The 13,494-nt window shown below is 43.1% G+C and overlaps 1 protein-coding gene across 12 annotated transcripts in view; it reads left to right on the forward strand.

Moving 5' to 3' along the window:
* The window catches only part of HERC1 (HECT and RLD domain containing E3 ubiquitin protein ligase family member 1), a 1,155,039-nt gene that overhangs the window by 139,888 nt on the left and 1,001,657 nt on the right, over positions 1 to 13,494 (forward strand). For 9 of the 12 annotated variants that reach the window (XM_069222059.1, XM_069222062.1, XM_069222061.1 and 6 more), the window contains exons 14-16: positions 625 to 846; positions 5,763 to 5,915; positions 6,111 to 6,243. In XM_069222059.1, the coding sequence (XP_069078160.1) occupies positions 625 to 846; positions 5,763 to 5,915; positions 6,111 to 6,243 (508 nt within the window). The remainder of the gene's footprint in view (positions 1 to 624; positions 847 to 5,762; positions 5,916 to 6,110; positions 6,244 to 13,494) is intronic. The other 3 variants (XM_069222063.1, XM_069222065.1, XM_069222071.1) reach the window with 1 other exon arrangement.

Here is a 13,494-nt window from a genome sequence, read left to right on the forward strand (position 1 = left end):
GTACTAAGCACTATACTAATTTTGCAACACGATGCAATCAGTGTGTGGAGGGAAATGAAGCAAGAGGGTACAACAGCAAGAGAGAGAGAGTGATGTAGATAACACAGGACGAGGAGAATGAAGAATACAAACATTTCAGAAATTGAAATGGAATGGAATTAGCTAGCTTGGTGCGAAAGGACATAGAGTAAGGAACACAGTGATGGATTGATGGAGGGATACGTAATGGCAAAGAGGGTACAAAAGTGGGTATTTTTATTTCTGAATGGCATCCAAAAAAGTATTGTAGTACAGTAATAATCTAGGTAGGATAATAACTGTGAAAATATACCACAAGTAAGTATATATAGCTGGATATAGATTTACTATCCTTAATTAGAAATCTATACACTTTGAGACACCCATCCTGAAGTCCCATGTTGACAGTTCCTCTCGCTCACTACACTTGCTTGTACAGTCTAATTCAGGATTTAGTCTTGCACCCCACCACTTTCAAAATTCACCAGCTGCCACTGATCTGGATTGATGATTTTCTAATAAAAAAGACAAACGTAAAATTAAATTAATGTACTATATTATTTTCTTTTTCACTCTTTCCTAAGTGTGTACCTTTATCTTTTATAGAGAATGCAGTTGGATATTATTTTGACCAGCCTGCAGGATCATACACATGTGGCTTCCCTCCTTGGATATAGTTCACCGCCTGATGCTGTTGATGTTACAACGTTCTGTCTTGGCTATGGGAACCCGTCAGATCAGCAGTATTGTTCTCAAGGAAGCCACCCAGACACTCATCTAGCTGAAATACTGATGAAAACACTTCTTCGAAATTTAGGATTTTACACAGTAAGCTGCTTTTGTCCATCATTAGTAACCGCTTTAGTTCTCTATTTATGATGATTGTTACATCTTGGCTTTTTTCCCGTTTCTGTTAACATAATTGATTTTGCAATCTGTTTTTTTCCCTTTTTACTTTTGTTTACCTCATTGATTTTTCAATCTGTTATGAATAAAAGAAATTCCTTCTGTTATCCATGTTTCCTATCACCCCGGCTCCTACAGAAACTCTTATGTTTTCTCAGCACAAAGATTGAGAGCACTATGTCTAATATTGAACTCATAACAAATCGCCAGCATACTTTCACTATTCACCTTAATTGCTGCCTACTTTATGTCAATGTGGCAAGTTTAGGGAGCAGCCTCCTATGATAATAGATCAAACAAAGGTTTGCTGTTTGTATTATAACAATGTATGTTTTACATAAATTTGCTTTACTGATCCACTTCTCTTGTGCATGGCGTTAACATCCTTGCAGCTTTACCCTTATAGTTTCTGTAGTAAAGTGCCCCTTTTGACATGGTCACCCCCACTTTTTCACCACTGGTACTGATATTTTGCGACTGAAGGTGCACTGGCTTCCTGCTAACCTGGTCCCTAGCGCTCTTAAGCCGCAAAACAAGGTAGAAAGTCTAATTGGAACAAATGGCGCACACTTGTAAGTCCCTAGTAAATGGTACCTCTGGTACCTAGGGCCTGGGTACCAAAGATGGTCTGTAAGGACTGCAGCATGTATTGTGTCATGCTTAGGGTCCCCCCATACAAATTGCACACAGCTTGTCAGTGCAGAATACACGTCATGGTGCAAACCATGAGTGAAGACACGGCACACTCATTTTGTGCCATGCACCCAAATCACTGCATCTCATATATGTAAGACACCCCTACAACAGGCCCTAGAGCCCTAAGACAGGGTGCATTATATTTACCATGACAACATATCTGCATGAGCAGATATCCACCTATGATGTCTAGTTCCATTACTAGACATTGCAAGTGAACAGGGAAGCCATCATAAGGTATGTACTGGGCACTGGTCATTACGAGTTACCTAGCTACATAATGGCTTAACTGAAACCTGTGGTATTTAGTATCGAACGTCTTGTCTTTATAAATCCATACTGAAGCCTGTATTGGATTTATTATGACATCCACCCAGAGGGCAACTTAGAGGTGCCCTCTGAAACCTACTAGTCTTCTAGTGTGCTGGCTGACTAGTACTGAGCAGCCTACCTCCACAGACAAGTTTCTGACCTTCTGAAGGTGAGAAGCCACACTCTGACGCCAAAAACAATGCCTTCTCCGGAGGAAGCTGTTACCACCTCCTCCAGCAGGATGGCTAGTGAATCTGCATGCCAGGGACTTTAAAGCCCCTGTCGCCTTTGATATGCGACCCTGGCTTCCCCCAGTCCTAGGAGATGCGATCCCTGCCCTGAGGACCATTTGGCACCAGGAAGATGGGAAATTAGTTATGCAATAAGCATGGTTCACTACCAAGTTAGTCACACCCCTAAGGTGAGCAGCCTGATGTACTATACGAAAGAAGGGTTCCACCATCTTGTTTTTTGTGGATCAAGAATTATTGGATAGGGTTATGCCCACTCCCCACAGGAAATGTTGTCCCCCTCTTGCAGGTCTAACCGAGAGCCATGGGTGCCTTTGAAACAGGAGCACCCTGACCAAAACTTACTGCACCCGAGTACCCTGGCCTTGGGTCCACAACAACCAATGGTGTCCCCTGGTTCCAGGACCCCCACAGACCAAGCCCCCCCATTGGGAGCTCTAGGATGTGTCCCCAAGTCCCTCTGCAGCCTCTATGCAGGTGGTCCCCACTCTTCACCAACCGTGAAGTGTGCAAGGAACGCAACCCCTCCAGCACCTCTGCACCTGGACTCCCCAGGGCAGATAAAATTGAACTGCTGGTGTTTCTTGTGACCTTGCCCCTTGTCACCCTCTGACCTATAGGTGGCCCCTGAGATATTCCTGCAAATAACTGTATACAGTATATGTACATTATCTATTGAAAGTCATTAACATGTAAAAGCAAATTGATGTATTTTACTTACTTTACTGTGAACAAAAACGGCACAACAGTACTTACCTTCTTTTGAAGATTTCTGGTGTCGAAACCTAATATAAATGTATTGTATTTTTCTAAAACTGGTCTGCAGTTTATTCTTGAGTGTGAGTCTCATTTATTGACTCCGTGTGTTCAACAAATGCTTAGCATTACCCTCTTATAAGTCTAAACTGCTTGCCCACACTACCACGAAAGAGCGCATTTAACGTTAATATTTCAAACCTCTATCTAACAGCAAGGGTCGTCTTTACTGTCTGCATACTGTGCCCTTAGATTGGCACACTACATAGATAGCCAGCTTCCTACCCCTATTGACAATGTACGCAACCAGGTAGAAAAATAAATACTTTAACCATAGTTGCCCCACCTTGTTTGTCTAGAGCCCTACTTCAACTGTTATCAAAAGGCATTTTAAATAATTTTATCCCAGTATGTTGATTTGATTGCCTTTGAATATTTTATTCTCCAAATATGTCTTGTGTGTAGGTTTGAAACTTATGACATACCATTAGCTGTTAAGTTGGAGGATCTAGGCTTGACGACTTGTGAAACATGAAACGTTATTGACTATAAACTTATAGAGGTTTAGGGTTGTTTCATTAGAGAGCCCTACAGGTTACGTGGTGGCATTTGTATATTTTCAGATAAAGCAAGAAAGGGTTTGGCATGAGGTCTTCAAAGCTGAGGTGACATGGCGTGAGTGCATTTACCTTTGTGTACTGTAATACACAGGTTAATATTGTTTGGCTGTCTTTATTTTGAGTTAATCTCCATTTTAAAAAAACATCTAAACTTTTCAAGCAAAATAGTGCTCTTTAAAGAAAGTCAGTCCTGGGGCATGAATAGATTTGCTCCCAATCAATGTTTTAGTGGTAGTTCATTTATTGACTTTGCCATTGCCACATACTAAAGAAATGTGTTGTTTGCATCTTTTTGTCCTCAGTGAGGACTCAAAAAGAAAGACAAGTCTTCTTTCTTAATGAGACATCTTTTTTAATGAAGTACTATGCTCTTTTGGAGACTGCTAAAGCTTCAGCCCAGAGGAAAAAAGGGTGTGCAGTGAGAAAGGTATAAAAGTCACTGATCCGGTAAAACACATCCTTTGTAGCTACAATCATTTAAGAAATTGACAGTACCCTCTCAGAACTATACCGACAGATCCCGCCTGCTAACTCACATCATCCTAGACAGCAAGCTCACCACGAAGCGACAGATCAACACAGTCTCCTCCGCCTGCTTCCACACCCTCTGCATGCTCCTAAGAATTTTAAAATGGCTCCCCATCAGCATGAGAAAAACAGTCATTCAAGCCCTAGTCACCAGCCGGCTGGACTACAGCAACGCACTGTATGCAGGAACCACCACCGACCTCGTGAAGAGACTGCAGACGATACAGAACTCAGCGGCCAGACTCATTCCCAACCTGCCCAGATGGACCCACATCACCCCTCACTTCAGCAATCTCCACTGGCTCCCAGTCCAGAAGATATGCCAATTCAAGATACTGATACGGGCCTACAAAGCCCTTCACAACCTCGGTCCAGCATACATCATCTACGGCCTGAACTTCCAACAAACATCCAGAGACTTTTGCTCTGCCACCCTCACCCTCTCATAGACACTGCACATCCACTGAAGCCACAGTGGAGGCTGTTTCGTCCCCCACCCCACCGCCAAGTCCTGGAACGGCCTTCCTCTTAATGTCCAGACATCACCCTAGCTGGAATAATTGAGGAAGAGACTCAAGACCTGACTTTTCGACTGAGCCCTGCTACTGAGTGCCTGGGTACTCTCATGGGGGATTATCAGCACTATAGAAATACTGATTGACTGATTGATTGATTGATTGATAAATTACTGAGGACCCAGTTGCCCAGCGTACAGTTAAGTTCACATCACGTGGCATTGATATCTTAGAATCACGTGCCACCCTTCATTCTCCCCGGAAGGAGACGTCGCTGGGTCACAGAGTGGAGACATGAAGGGCCATACAAAAGACGTGAGGGACGAGAAATCAGAGACCATTAGCCAGGAACTCATGACTATGAAAGACCAAACCTAGATCTAGAGGTGCACTTGGAGGACCTTGAGAACTGACGGAGGCAGCTAAACGTCAGAATTAGAGGGGTGCAGAAGGCAGATATACAGAAGCATATGTCCAGAGACTGTGCAAATACTACCTAACCTTTAAAAAGAAAAAGTTTATCTTGGACTGTACACACTGAATAAGTCCCCAAAACTGTGATATCTAGACCTCTGTTCATTATTTTCATTTAAAAGAGTCCATCATGACAGCAATAGGAGACAGGTCTCATTACTTTAGAGGTCCAAAAAAATCTACATTTGTCCATTGTCACTCTCTGTAGATGATGAGAGTTCCAATCTTTAAAGGACTTCCTGCAGGTGTAGGTGATACATATTTCTATCAGTAAGAAAGAAGTGATTATAAACAATCTAGTAATAATTTAAAATAAAGTAAATTCACTATGTAATCACTTTTGCAAGAGTGATTTCTCTTTGCAAAAGCTCTTAAAGATTCCTCACTTGGATAGAACACACCCACTGTTTGATATCAATGAAGACACCAGTGATGGATGATTAGGTTTACAAAGAAGTTTCACTTTTGGATGTCTATAGTTTCAGAATAACCGCACATGCCTCTTCTCTTTAGAGAGGATCTGAAGGCATTTATGAATGTGTCATGGTTAGTTATTACTGTATTGTAGCTTAATGTCTTCTAGGGTCATTTTCTCTAAATCTGTTTTTAATTGTAATTTATAATTTTCTCTCAGAAAATATTCCTGAATGCATTAACATTAAAAAATACTCTTTCTTTATGACTAGGATCAAGCGTTTGGCGAACTGGAAAAAAACAGTGATAAGTTTTTGCTTGGCACATCACCATCTGAAAACAGCCAACCTGCACATCTTCATGAGCTCTTGTGCTCCTTGCAAAAACAGCTCTTGGCATACTGCCACAGTAATAATGTAAGTGAGGTAGGCAGAATCTGTTTTCATATCATTTGGTACAAGAACAATAAAAATGTGCTGCCCTCAAAATAAAATACATTGGATGTCTACACTAAAGTAGAATGTTTTTTGATATGAGCATTACATTTAAAGAGCGTTCATTGATCTTAGTGTTTTTGTACTTTTGTTGGGTAATTCACATGTTTTTCTTTTATTTAATAGAATTCTAGTAGTGTGTCACTGCTCCATAAACACCTTCAGCTATTACTACCACATGCCACAGATATCTTTTCTCGCTCTGCAACTTTACTTAAGGAAAGCTCCTGGAACAGCAGTGTTGGCATGAAATTAAGAGGTACGTATAACTGCAGTGTTTGTAACTTTTTTTTTTTTTTTTGGTCTGACATGTATTCTTTTGTTATTTATTTATTTATATATATATATATATATATATGTTCGATGGCATGTGTAGCTGCAGATACACATGCTTTGCACATCCCGCCATCTAGTGTTGGGCTCGGAGTGTTACAAGTTGTTTTTCTTCGAAGAAGTCTTTGAGTCACGAGATCGAGGGACTCATCCCCTTTCAGCTCCATTGCGCATGGGCGTCGACTCCATCTTAGATTGTTTTCTTTCCGCCATCGGGTTCAGACGTGTTCCTTTCGCTCCGCGTTTCGGTTCGGAAAGATAGTTAGGATCTCGGAAAATTCGACGGTATTGTTTGCGTTCGGTATCGGGTTAGTTACAACAGATCGACACCGATTTTTGAAGAGCTCCGGTGGCCCTTCGGGGTTTTTAGATCCCCCGTCGGGGCCTGGTCGGCCTGACCACGTCTCTTCAAGGCTAATGGAACGGACCCCATTCGGCTTCTGCCCCAAATGTCACAACAAGTATCCTTATACAGATCAGCACCTGGTCTGTAACTTGTGTTTGTCTCCAGAACACAAAGAAGATACTTGTGAAGCCTGTCAAGCGTTTCGGTCGAGGAAGACATTAAGAGACCGAAGAGCGAGAAGACTGCAGATGGCGTCGGCGCCGACAGGACAAAGACACTTGGAGGAGGAAAAAGAAACCTTCTCCATCGAGGAGTCGGACTCGGACGAGGTCGATCCCGAATAGACGCCTAAAACCGTGAGTAAGACGTCGACACACAAAACTCACGAGAAGACCGCAAAAGCCCAGGGGACGCCACCGCCAGCAGGCCATGGCTTAACCCGAAAAATAGGTGACCGATCATCGGCACCGAAAAAGGGCACGCATGTGTCGAAGACATCCTACTCCGGTCGAGATACCGGCTCACAGCAGACTCGACCCCGAGACAGCGGGTCCGAGCAAGTTCGGCACCGAGAGAGCGGCACCGAAACGAGTCGGCACCGAGAGACCGGGACGCCGAAAATAAAAAAAAAAGTGTCTTCGGAGCCGAAAAAGACAGCTGAAAAGGTTTCCATTCCGAAACATCCGGCCTCAGAACCGAAATCAGGTTCCTACACAGAGGAACAGGGACTGTCCTCACAAATGCAAGGACATAAGTTCGGACAAGAACTAGAGTCAATGGAGCGAGACTACACTCAGAGAAAGCTCCACATCCAAAAGGACACAGGGAAGATAAGTACTCTTCCCCCAATTAGAATGAAAAGAAGACTTGCCTTTCAAAAAAAGGACAAGCAGCCACAGGCAAAGGTGGCAAGACAAGTAACACCGCCACCATCTCCACCACGCTCAACGCACACATCACCAGTAGCCACTCCACCACTGATGCAGTCCCCAACTCATACTGGAATGAGTCAGGATGATCCCGACGCATGGGATCTTTATGATGCGCCAGTGTCAGATAACAGCCCAGACTGTTACCCAGCAAGACCGTCGCCACCTGAGGACAGTACAGCCTACACACAGGTGGTGTCAAGAGCAGCGACATTTCATAATGTCACCCTGCATGCAGAGCCTATTGAGGATGACTTTTTATTTAACACACTATCCTCCACTCATAGCCAATACCAAAGCCTCCCTATGCTACCAGGAATGCTAAAACACTCCAAACAGGTGTTTCAGGAGCCTGTGAAGGGCAGGGCCATAACTCCAAGGGTGGAGAAAAAATACAAGCCACCGCCAACAGACCCGGTATATATCACGCAGCAATTAACACCAGACTCTGTGGTAGTAGGGGCAGCTCGCAAGAGAGCAAACTCTCACACCTCGGGAGACGCACCACCTCCAGACAAGGAGAGTCGTAAGTTCGACGCTGCGGGAAAAAGGGTTGCAGCACAAGCGGCCAACCAATGGCGCATTGCCAACTCACAGGCACTGCTTGCAAGATATGATAGGGCTCATTGGGACGAAATGCAACATTTCATTGAACACTTACCCAAAGAGTTCCAGAAAAGGGCACAACAGGTGGTGGAGGAAGGACAGAGTATCTCGAACAATCAGATACGGTCAGCAATGGATGCAGCAGATAAAGCTGCTAGGACAGTAAATACTGCAGTAACCATAAGGAGACACGCATGGCTGCGTACGTCAGGATTCAAGCCGGAAATACAACAAGCCGTGCTGAATATGCCTTTTAACGGACAGCAGTTGTTTGGGCCGGAGGTGGACACTGCTATCGAAAAACTTAAAAAGGACACTGATACGGCCAAAGCCATGGGTGCACTCTACTCCCCACAGAGCAGAGGCACATTTCGCAAATTGCAGTTTAGAGGGGGGTTTCGAGGACAAACTACAGAACCCACAACCTCACAAACAAGGCCCACTTATCAGAGCCAATATCAGCGGGGAAGTTTTCGGGGACAATATAGAGGGGGACAATTTCAAAAGAGTAGAGGGAAGTTCCAAAGTCCCAAAACTCCTCAAAACAAGCAGTGACTTCCACGTCACAAATCCCCAACACATAACACCTGTGGGGGGGAGACTAACCAAGTTCTACAAACATTGGGAGGAAATAACAACAGACACTTGGGTCCTAGCAATTATCCAGCATGGTTATTGCATAGAATTTCTCAAATTCCCTCCAAATGTCCCACCGAAAACACACAATATGTCAAAACAACACATGGATCTTCTACAACTAGAGGTCCAAGCGTTGTTACAAAAAGATGCAATAGAACTGGTACCAATTCATCAGAGAGGAACAGGAGTTTACTCCCTGTACTTTCTCATACACAAAAAGGACAAAACTCTAAGACCTATATTAGATCTCAGAACATTAAATACCTACATCAAATCAGATCACTTTCACATGGTGACATTACAGGACGTAATCCCATTGCTCAAACAACAAGACTACATGACAACACTAGACCTAAAGGATGCATACTTCCATATAACGATACATCCTTCACACAGAAAGTACTTAAGGTTTGTATTCCAAGGGGTACATTACCAATTCAAAGTGTTGCCATTCAGGATAACAACTGCGCCAAGAGTTTTTACAAAATGCCTGGCAGTAGTGGCTGCACATATCAGGAGGCAGCAAATACATGTGTTCCCGTACCTAGACGATTGGTTAATCAAAACCAACACGCAAGAACGGTGTTCACAACATACAAAGTATGTCCTAGAAACCCTCCACAAACTAGGTTTCTCACTCAACTACACAAAGTCACACCTTCAGCCGTGTCAAACACAGCAATACTTAGGGGCGACAATCAACACAACAAAAGGGATTGCCACTCCAAGTCCACAAAGGGTACAGGCATTTCACAATGTAATACAGGCCATGTATCCAAAACAAAGGATACAAGTCAAGATGGTGATGAAACTACTAGGCATGATGTCCTCATGCATAGCCATTGTCCCAAACGCAAGGTTGCACATGCGGCCCTTACAACAGTGCCTAGCATCACAATGGTCACAGGCACAGGGTCAACTTCTAGATCTAGTGTTGATAGAGCGCCAAACATACACCTCGCTTCAATGGTGGAACAATATAAATTTAAACCAAGGGCGGCCTTTCTAAGACCCAGTGCCTCAATACGTAATAACGACAGATGCCTCCATGATAGGGTGGGGAGCACACCTCAACCAACACAGCATCCAAGGACAATGGGACACTCAGCAGAAACAGCTTCACATAAATCACTTAGAACTACTGGCAGTATTTCTACCGTTGAAGGCATTTCAACCCATAATAAGCCACAAACACATTCTTGTCAAAACAGACAACATGACAACAATGTATTATCTAAACAAACAGGGAGGAACACACTCGACACAGTTGTGTCTCCTGGCACAGAGAATATGGCATTGGGCGATTCACAACCACAGTCGCCTAATAGCACAGTTTATTCCAGGGATTCAGAATCAGTTAGCAGACAATCTCTCTCGGGATCACCAACAGATCCATGAATGGGAGATTCACCCCCAAATACTAAACACTTACTTCCAAAGATGGGGAACACCACAAATAGACCTATTTGCAACAAAAGAAAACGCAAAATGCCAAAACTTCGCATCCAGGTACCCACAAAATCAATCTCAGGGCAATGCGTTATGGATGAGCTGGTCAGGGATATTTGCATACGCTTTTCCCCCTCTCCCACTCCTTCCGTATCTAGTAAACAAATTGAGTCAAAACAAACTCAAACTCATACTAATAGCACCAACCAAGGGCAAGACAACCTTGGTACACAACACTACTAGACCTCTCAGTAGTGCCTCATATCAAGTTTCCAAACAGACCAGATCTGTTAACTCAACACAAACAACAGATCAGGCATCCAAATCCAGCATCACTGAATCTAGCAATTTGGCTCCTGAAGTCTTAGAATTCGGACATCTAGACCTTACACAGGAATGTATGGAGGTCATAAAACAAGCAAGGAAACCAACCACAAGACATTGCTATGTAAATAAGTGGAAAAGATTCAGCCATTACACGCATCTGCTAAAGACATCGTAAGCTACTTACTGCATTTACAAAAGTCAAAGCTAGCTTTTTCATCCATTAAAATACATCTCACCACAATTTCAGCTTATCTGCAAATTACACACTCAACTTCATTATTTAGGATCCCAGTCATAAAAGCATTTATGGAGGGTCTAAAGAGAATTATTCCACCAAGAACGCCACCAGTTCCTTCGTGGAACCTTAACATTGTCTTAACACGACTCATGGGTCCACCTTTTGAACCCATGCACTCATGTGAGATACAATATTTAACATGGAAAGTAGCATTTCTCATTGCCATCACATCTCTAAGAAGAGTAAGTGAAATACAGGCATTTACCATACAAGAACCCTTTATTCAGATACACAAGCATAAAGTAGTTTTACGAACTAATCCAAAGTTCTTACCAAAAGTCATATCACTGTTTCATTTAAATAAAACAGTAGAACTACCAGTGTTCTTTCCACAACCAGATTCTGTAGCTGAAAGAGCACTACATACATTAGACATCAAAAGAGCTTTAATGTACTACATCGATAGAACAAAACAAATACGGAAAACAAAACAACTGTTCGTTGCTTTTCAAAAACCTCATACAGGAAATCCAATATCCAAACAAGGCATTGCCAGATGGATAGTTAAATGTATTCAAACCTGTTATCTCAAAGCAAAAAGAGAACTGCCTATAACACCAAAGGCACATTCAACTAGGAAGAAAGGTGCTACTATGGCCTTTCTAGGAAACATCCCAATGACTGAAATATGTAAGGCAGCCACATGGTCTACGCCTCATACATTCACCAAACATTACTGCGTGGATGTGTTAACAACACAACAAGCTACAGTAGGACAAGCAGTACTACGAACTTTATTTCAAACAACTTCAACTCCTACAGGCTGAGCCACCGCTTTTGGGGAGATAACTGCTTACTAGTCTATGCAAAGCATGTGTATCTGCAGCTACACATGCCATTGAACGGAAAATGTCACTTACCCAGTGTACATCTGTTCGTGGCATGGGACGCTGCAGATTCACATGCGCCCACCCGCCTCCCCAGGAGCCTGTAGCCGTTTCGAAGTTGATCTTGAACATTTGTAAATTTGTAAATATATCACTTTAAACCACATTATGTACATACATATTTACTCCATTGCATGGGCACTATCACTATAATACACAACTCCTACCTCACCCTCTGCGGGGAAAACAATCTAAGATGGAGTCGACGCCCATGCTCAATGGAGCCGAAAGGGGAGGAGTCCCTCGATCTCGTGACTCGAAAAGACTTCTTCGAAGAAAAACAACTTGGAACACTCCGAGCCCAACACTAGATGGGGGGATGTGCAAAGCATGTGAATCTGCAGCGTCCCATGCCACGAACCTGATGTACACTGGGTAAGTGACATTTTCCATATAGAGAGAGAGATTTTAGATAGCATGCTCGTATTTTGCTTAATATTTTGTATTCTGCATTTAACATGGACAGAGCTCTATACAACGCCCTACACAAGAGATCAGACTCTGAGAAGGGATAAGATAAGAGCTTCTGTGGTTGAGTGTATGAGGTATCCTAGTTACACCGCTATGGTATATATGGTTGGCAGCCAGCCATAGTGATAGTATATCCATGAATAATTAGTAAAAGTCTACAGGCAGACCATCCCGTCTGAGGTTATTGTCCATTCCAATGTATTTTCCCGCATCTTTTACCTTGTTCTTTATCACAGGCATGTCCAGAGATTGTTTACTCTGCACTGGAATTGGTTTCTGTTTTGCCATGTTTTCCAATTATGTGGCTCTTATGTTTTATGTAGGTCAGTGTTAAGTCTTAGAAGGCTGTTTAACATTTCTAGCAGTTGCAAATTTGAGTCACCGGTGTACCTTCCTTTTCTGGTTTAATCAGCCATGCTGATAGTTTGCCAGTCTCATCTTTTTGTAGGTGTACACGAGCCGGATATTCATTGTGGTTGAGGCAGCACAAGTTCTCCAAGGTGGCTGCATATTCCACCTTTGCTGTCCCCAGATAGTGTCAGCTGGTTGGATCCTAGATTGCTATCTGTTCTAAATCTAAATCGTGTTCTCTCTAGGTCTGTATTTCTCTCTCCATGGTTGGAGTGTGATGATCTTGAACCAGATGAGATACCTGATTAAACTCCTACACTTGCTCATGAATTGTAACTGAACCAGATCGTCTTCAACACGATGATTGAGGCCAGTGGAGACCTAAATATATGTACCTGTGTGACTTACCTGGGCAACAAATGCATTGACTTAGCATTCTAAATGGACAGGAGATCTTTGAGACACAAGTTGAGGTTTCTTTAATCTCTTGAGTGCCCTGGGGATTTTGGACCATGTCATAAACAAGCTCCTGGGGAAATCCTTTGCGACGACATCTAACTGTACAGCATGCCGCAGTGCCAGCTTTGTACAGGTTGCGGAACAGCTGTACTCCTGTATAGAAAAAGGTAATAACCTTGTATGAAGGTGTCGTTGGGTAAGCACCCATACAAGTTTTACCATGACTTCTAGTATGGAAGCAAACAAACACAAATGATGGATGGAATATGGAACCAATCAAACATTCACCTCCAGTCACAGATCTGGGTGTAATCCACTGTTCTTTTGCTCACCATGCCACCCCATTTTGGACCCAGCCATATGCAAATCAGTCTTGACCCTGTTCCCCATGGGAACTGTCCAGCCCGAACTGCCA

This window comes from Pleurodeles waltl, chromosome 3_1 (assembly GCF_031143425.1).
Source record: "Pleurodeles waltl isolate 20211129_DDA chromosome 3_1, aPleWal1.hap1.20221129, whole genome shotgun sequence".
NCBI classification, from domain to species: domain Eukaryota; kingdom Metazoa; phylum Chordata; class Amphibia; order Caudata; family Salamandridae; genus Pleurodeles; species Pleurodeles waltl.